This window comes from Rhamphochromis sp. 'chilingali' (genome assembly GCF_963969265.1).
Source record: "Rhamphochromis sp. 'chilingali' genome assembly, chromosome: 16".
NCBI lineage: Eukaryota > Metazoa > Chordata > Actinopteri > Cichliformes > Cichlidae > Rhamphochromis > Rhamphochromis sp. 'chilingali'.
In genome coordinates this window covers 35,371,619-35,379,259 of record NC_137943.1, presented here as the reverse complement: position 1 = coordinate 35,379,259, position 7,641 = coordinate 35,371,619, and the positions used below count along the sequence as shown (strand labels likewise).

At 41.3% G+C, this 7,641-nt stretch overlaps 1 protein-coding gene across 1 annotated transcript; it reads left to right on the top strand.

The window, feature by feature from the left end:
- Positions 1-2,374: 2,374 nt before the first annotated feature.
- LOC308413029 (uncharacterized protein) lies at positions 2,375-7,220 on the top strand. Its single transcript, XM_080907812.1, has 3 exons — positions 2,375-2,607; positions 3,750-4,157; positions 4,919-7,220. Exons 1-3 carry the CDS (start codon positions 2,436-2,438, stop codon positions 5,746-5,748), a joined length of 1,410 nt encoding a protein of 469 aa, XP_080763938.1. The 5' UTR covers positions 2,375-2,435; the 3' UTR covers positions 5,749-7,220.
- The last annotated feature ends 421 nt before the right edge of the window (positions 7,221-7,641 follow it).

The window sequence follows — 7,641 nt, the reverse complement described above, 5'->3', positions numbered from 1 at the left end:
CTTACTGTAAATGACTGTGTAAACACAGTGTCAACGTCCAGCAAACATCATGTAGAAAAACAGTTAAATATGTAACTTCTTTGCACTGAGAGAAAGTTTCACCGGTCTGACCCACTTAAGATCACAGTGGGCTATGTGTGGCCTGTGGTGGTCTAACAGCCCAGCCCGAGTGCTCAGTCCACTCGCTCATCGTTACAGTCTGACAGGACAACACAACAGCTTCTTTCTTAAAGACGTGTTGATGCACGGGCGAATATTCAGGTAAGGAAATCCCACAAGGTTGATTCTGTTCATCTGTAGCGTTTCAGTGGGAGAAGAAAGCAGCAGACACCATGAAGGTATCAGTTTTCTTTATTGACAACAATTTCGAATATTTAAATTGAATTTAATATATTATTTACTATTATTGTAATTTTCTTACATTTAGGAAGACATTATGATGTAAATACATCAGTTCAATTAGTTGCCATAATTGTCTTTAAATAATGATAATAATTAGGGGTGGTTGATGTGAGTTTCCATCAACATCAATGTTATTTCTTATATTTTGCTTCATAAGTGAAATGAATCCAGTCTGTATCCACACAGACTGTTTATAAGATTAAAACCTGCAGTCAGCTGAGACTGAAGAAGTCACCTGATGATGATGATGATGAAACGTTTCTCCCACAAAACGCTACGAACAGATGAAGAGAATCAACTTTTAGAGATATCCACACAGAGGTTTAACAGTGTGTGGCTCCCTCTAGTGGATGTTGTGGAGTATTCTGTTGTCTTTGCTCCAAAGGTTTTTGTACAGAGTTTTGCTGTTTCCTGTCACTGTGGGCTGCAGAGCACAGTAGTACACAGCAGAGTCAGACAGCTGAAGCTTCTGGATCTTCAGAGGAACTGACTTTTCTTGTAGCGTAGCCGTAAATCTGCTCCTCTCAGAGTCTTCATGTTCTGTTGATCCGGAGAAGCGTCGTAGTATAAACTCTGGAAAGCTTCCTACTTTTTGTTTGTACCAGAACAATCTGGGGAAATTGTCTGTTGTTTCAAATCTACATCCAAGTGTAACTGTGTCTCCTTCAGCAGCAATGACATCTCCTTGTTCCTGGATCACTTTGTCTTCTCCTTTACACTCTGAGGAAGAACAGAACATGCAGAGGAAGAGATGGATCAATAAACATGATTAAAAAGTCACCATTAATCAGACTCACACATTGATTTAAGCAGAGGAAACATGTTGATGTTTGTATCTCACCAAAGAAAAGAGCAGCAAGAATAATCCACAGCCAATGTTCCATCTGTACAACAAGGTTTAAATCAACAGGAGAAACTAGCTGATGTTCAACATTCAGTCTGAGAATTGTTCTCTTCACAGCAGCACTTATTATTGACACAATGGTTGAACACAGTGCAGAAGGAGAGCCCCGCCTACTGGATGATGTCGCCCTCTGTCTCCTCTTTGAGTCTCACTTCTCTCACTTCCTCTTCCTCCTGGTTCACAGACTGTTAGCAGCATTTGAATCACTGTGAGGAGGGAGGATGGAGCACTTTGCACTGTGTGCAAGGACAACGAGCCAAATGTTCTCCATCACTGAGCTCCCACGAGAAGAGCATTGAAAGAAAATATAAATGGTCACAAACAGAACTTGTTTCTTTGGGATTCTGGTGGGTGGTTGGACTGGAGCGGTGTCTTGGGTAGATAATGATCATGACATGGATTTGGGCGAGTGGGCACTGGGTCGTCGGATTGTTGGTTTCTTTATAATATTGCAGGGTCTTTGCTCTTTGAGGCATCTTTGATGTTTTATGTGTTTATGCGTTGGATGTGACTGTGGACTTGGTTAGGTTGATCGGTACTGTGAGTGTCATTATGGATGTGTAGTAAATACTTCAGCATCGACATGAGCGAGGCAGAAATAAAGAGCATGATAAAGCAGAAATGGTGGAAACGTTGGAAAAGCAGTGGGCGGAGGAAAAAGAAGGATGACGGTGTTACAGGACTCAGAGGAAAGCAGGAGAGAGAGGACATCAGCACTTTGATTTGGATGCTCTGGTTTAAACAGCACATGGTTCATAACAGGAAACAGGACACAGCTGTGAGGAAACCAAGCATCATCTTACACCAGGCTGTCAGAAACATGCGGCTGAGAGCTGCAGACTGACCCCAAACCTCATTAAAGTCGCTGACAGCGAAACTTTCAGGTCCTGTTAAACAGAATCAGTTCTTTTTCTCAGTGACGCGCTCGTTCACACTTCGCACCAGCAGATGGCGCTAATGCACTATTTCCCTGTTTTCCAACCACTAATATCTGCCTTCAACTGACGGAACTTCACATTGTGACACCAGGCGGAAGTAAACAAAGAAAAGGCGGAAGAACCGTTAGCTTTCCTCCCGTGTGTCTGAGCACGAAGTGTGTGAGCTGAGTGTGTGAGCTGCGGCAGCAACGATGTCTTCAGTTCAGTATCTGAGAGAGTTCATCAACGAGCGACTAACTGCTGCTGCTGAACAAATATTCTTGGAGTTTGAAAAAACGATCGTCCAGTACGAGGAAGAGATCGACCGTCAGCGCAGACTGCTGGATATCACCTGGAAACCCCAAATCAAGCTGCACAGGACAGGTGAGTGTCCCTCTGAGGGAGGATCCTGATCACAGCTCTGCGGGACGTTTCTGATTGTGAGGTAGAAAAACCTGAATGCATCATTTTCACCGAGCCGGTGTGTGTGTGTGTGTGTCTGTCTCTGTGTGTGTGTGTGTGTGTGTGTGTGTGTGTGTGTGTGTGTGTGTGTGTGTGTGAATAACTCTGAGCTGATGGACTCTGAGTTTGTCTTTAATGACAGTTTAATCCGAGCAGCTGCTCAGTGAGATGCAGCTCAGATGCTTCTTATCTGTTTACCTTCAGACAGCTTGAACTTTAAAACTGATAGATGTAAAAACAGGGCTCAGAGTCTATTGGAGAACCTGGCTGGTGTCATTTGTTGCCATCAGGCTGTGAGCATGTGCTGTTTATATCAGAGATAAACTGAGAACATGACGCACGTATGAAATTATGAGTTTAGAGCTTATCAGTGTCTTAAAATGGAACTGCAGCGCTGGCTAGTGTGAAGCTTCTGACAATAAAAATGCATATATGAACTTTAATTTGTATCATATTTGTTACAGCTGGTTTTTTTCAATTCATTGGTTGCATTTTTATTATTTATTTATTTTTAATTAATTTAGGATTTTCAGTGGAGAGAAACCCACTGATGATGTAAGTCTCAAAAACTCACAAAGACTCACAAATATGATACACCAGGTGTTAAGGAGTTAAAGACTTCAGCAAATGAAACAGAAACAATCAACAGTTTCTCCAGATCTCTGTCAGTGTCAGTGTATCTACAGGAAATGTTACAAAATGATGATTTGGTTAAAAATGTCTGCCAGCTGAGTTCAAACCTGCAGAAGCACTTTGGTTAACAGCAGCTCTTCTGAATGGAGCTGCTGATAGTTTTTAAGCTGCTTTTACTGCTCAGGGGACGAGCTTTCATGTTCCAGAGCAGCTAACATTAACTTCCACTATGGACCCGCCTCATCTGCAATAATTCAGCAGTCGTGAATGCACAAATACAAAAGTCAGCCATTACTTTTATGTAACTCTGGGTATAATCGGCTCTGCTCACAACCTCTTGAGATTCTGAGGAGCGAAGCTGATTTTAAAAAATGAGTCCAACGTCTAACATCATCACTTTTCTTCTTCTTGTGTCCTTTTTTTTCCTCCAGACGACCCACAGCAGCACGTCTGTAAGGAGGAGGAGGAGGTTCTCCCTGAGCAGCAGCTCTGGAACCAGGAGAGGAGCTCCAGTGTGGAGCAGGAGGAACCAGAAGCTCCACAGATTAAAGAGGAACAGGAGGAACTGTGCAGCAGTCAGGAGGGAGAGCAGCTGGGACTGAAGGAGGAGACGGACACCTTCATGGTGACTGCTGCTGAGGAAGGAGAGCACAGTGAACCAGAAGCAAACACTGACCAGCTCCCCTCTCACAGCTCTGACACTTTTACGTTTCTTCAGTCCAAATCTAAAGAAATATTTGAAGTTATTAATAATTCTATCCTGTACGAGGAAGAGAACGACCATCAGCACAGACTCATGGATGTCAGCTGGAAACCCGAAATACAGCTTCACATTACAGGTATGTAAAAGTCTGAATGAAGTCACACATGAATGGGACTCATGTAAGTTATGAATCTAAATCATGATCAACATGTTTGAAGGAGGTCAGGAGAGAGGTCTAACAGTCGGCGTCTGCAGCCTTCTGTTGAACACGGTGGAGGTGCTGTCATGGTTTGCGCTGCATTTCAGCCAGTGTTGGAGCTCATATTAAAACTGAAGGAATTATAAATCATTAACTTGCTACATCATTTCCTCATTTTCCAGGCAAAACATAAATGAAGGATAGCTTTAGACTTTTGGACAGTATTACACTTTTATCTCACTCGTCTGTAAATTTTTACCAACTGACATTTTTAAAATACACATGCAAAATATAAACATTTATTTAAATGTACTGGAAATGTATTCAAACTGAAAGTTCTTTAAAGAATCGACTAAAAGACAAAAACCTGCATGAATGCCATAAAAACGACACAAACACAATCTTTTTATTTTGTTACTGTTAGAAAGTTGGTTTGTCGTGTCATACTGATCATTTATTCATTCAGTATATGTTCACTGCCTGCAGCTTTTCTACCTTGCCATTTAACCTCTCTCTTCCTTTACTGCTGCACGTCTGCTGATGTTCCTCTGTTGATGAGCTTATATCTGGAGTAGCAGCCTTTGTGGATGACACTTATTTTCTCTGTAAAAGTCTTATTTTGACAATGTATTCTCTCTGGGATGTTTTTTCTATTATCACATCACTTTTCATTTTCTCGTGTCCTTTTGTCCTTCCAGACGTCCCACAGCAGCCTGTCTGTGAGAAGGAGGAGGTTCTCCCTGAACAGAAGCTCTGGAACCAGAAAAGGAGCTCCAGTGTGGACCAGGAGGAACCAGAACCAGAGGGAGAGCAGCTTGGACTGAAGGGGGAGACTGATACCTTTGTGGTGACTGCTGCTGAGGAAGGAGACCACAATGACCCAGAAGCAAACACTGACCAGCTTCTTTATCACAGCTGTCCTATAAATGAGAGCCAAAATCATGAAGGAAGCTGGAATTTAGATTCAGGGACAAATAGTAACTCAGAGAGTCGGTGTAACTCCGACACGGGTAAAAAGTCCTTAACATGTGATTTTTGTGGAAAATCCTTTAAGAATAAGTACAACATGAATCAACATCACAGAATCCACACAGGTGAGAAGCCGTATTCTTGTGAAACATGTGGGAAAGGTTTTTATGTGTCATCATCTCTTAAAAGCCATGAGACTACCCATACAGGTGAGAAACCATATTCTTGTAAAACATGTGGGAAAAGTTTCACACAGAGGGGTAGTTTGACTATACACATGAGAACGCACACAGGTGAAAAGCCGTATCATTGTAAAACGTGCAGGAAAATATTCACATGTAGCAGTCATTTATCAGTGCACATAAGAACACACACAGGTGAGAAACCATATTGTTGTAAAACATGCGGGAAAATGTTCACATACAGAAGTCAGCTATTCGGGCACATAAGAACGCACACTGGTGAGAAACCGTATCATTGCAAAACATGCGGGAAAATGTTCACATATAACAGTCATTTGTGGCGTCACATGAAAACTCACACAGGTGAGAAACCATAATGTTGTACAAAATGCGGAAGAATGTTCACATACAGAAGTGTCTGTTTGGACATAGAAGAACTCACACCGTTGTATCAAGCGTATCATTTTCAGAAATTGTAGTCTTGAAACGTGGAGAGAAGCCAAGCGTGAAAGAAGATTGGCAGATTATACGTGTTCACAGGAGAGCTTTCAGAGTTCAAATATCTTTAGACTGTGTTCCGACAAGCATCATTTATTGCATGATTATTATGTATAAAGCAGAGTTTCATCTAATCTGTTCTCATCTAATTCTTCAGTGAAAATATGGTGACTCTTAAAAAATGAATTTTAGTTTTGGTTTTATTTATTGATATACAGTCTTTATTTACAGGGGGTTTGAAACTCAATTTGTATATTAAGTTTTGTATTTGCTGTCTATTAGTGGATAACCAATGACTGTTGCTGGTTGGTGTCTTGTGATGTAAAACTGCATTCGAGGTATTTGTTTTTTAATAAATAGAAAATGTTGACGTTTTTTATTTATTTTGTTTTTTATATTTGAAGCTATTCACTTTATTTGGTTCATAATATCTTTGGTTATTTAGTTCATTTAGACTGACTTTGTTTTGTTGTGTTTTATCTGCATATCAGTAACTAATGACAATAATAAAGTAGAAAGTTTCAAGGGGATGATTGTTTCCCTTGGACTCCTCCAGCCTTCAGCAAAGACCTCGTTCCTATAGCTGCACATATGTTTCTCTGATTGAGAGCACAGTGTGAGGCAAAGATGTTTTTCCTGCGTCATGGGGACCTGCCAGAGCTGAGGAAGGCTGGTTTGAGCTCATCTTTCATTCAGCATCGCTTTAAAAGGTCAAAGAGGGTTTTAAGCAGAGTAGAATAAGATGGAATAGGGATAAATGAAGATAAGGGTTTACTTCAATTTTACCTTTATAATGTTTGAATAGTTTTTTATAGATTATTGCTGTTAGCTTCTGCCTGCATTAAATAAATTGAATCTGTTATTAAAGTAAAGCCCACCTGTCATTACTTATTTCATTCAATAGTTTCTTTCAGATTGTGTGCTAGAGAAACATTTTTGCCCCTTTACCTCCATCATTTTGGTTTGTGTACACCTGAACTTTGTTGAAAACCGTTACATAGGGGTCTATGGCTGTATCCCAATTCAGGGTCTGCAGCCTTAAAGTACGCAGCCTCAACGACCCTCAAGGGCCGCGTACTCAAAGACCGAGGCTTGTGTAATGGGACGGTCTAGCCTCTGTTGCGCTGATACTGTTGTTTGTCAATAAAGTTTTTTTTAAAAAGCCTCCGTTGCGCTGCCCAGGTTGCCTAGCAACCATGATACTAACAGCTGGAAACGTGTCATACAGCTGTGTTTGACAGAAATGAAGGAGAAAATCTTTTTGTTCATTTGTTTGTTTCTACATGAGCTTTGATCATTCTCTGTAAGATTAAGCTCAGCTATTGAACGGCGTATATTTTAAAGTAAAGGCTTTAAAACCAAGTTAGTACAAACGTCACTAATGTCACATAACTTTGCCGACATGTGGCCAACAGGAATGTTTTAATGTTCTTCGTTATTAAACATTTGCACATAAATAAGTGATATAATATTCAGTACTTAGTGTACTCTTCGGCCGCCCCTCATCCGCTATGCATTCTGGGATATGTTGGGCCACGAAGTCTACACTGCCACAGCCTTAAAATTCAGGGGAATGAAGGACGCATTCCAGGGCCGCATTTCGAGCAGCCTTTGAATTGGGACAGCCTTCGGCGCGCCGCTGTGACTTAATCGGCCTTGAAATGCGGCCTTTAAGGCTGCAGACCCTGAATTGGGATACAGCCAGTGTCTGTTCGTCAGACTCCTCCCACCTGAATGCTGTCATTATACAGCCACTTGAGCTCGGTCCTTAA

Bases quoted from the DNA above. Each gene is read 5' to 3' on its own strand.
- LOC308413029 (XM_080907812.1), top strand. From the start codon at position 2,436: ATGTCTTCAGTTCAGTATCTGAGAGAGTTCATCAACGAGCGACTAACT. The intron at 2,608-3,749 runs GTGAGTGTCCCT...TTTTTCCTCCAG, and splicing joins AATCAAGCTGCACAGGACAG to ACGACCCACAGCAGCACGTC. The intron at 4,158-4,918 runs GTATGTAAAAGT...TTGTCCTTCCAG, and splicing joins AATACAGCTTCACATTACAG to ACGTCCCACAGCAGCCTGTC.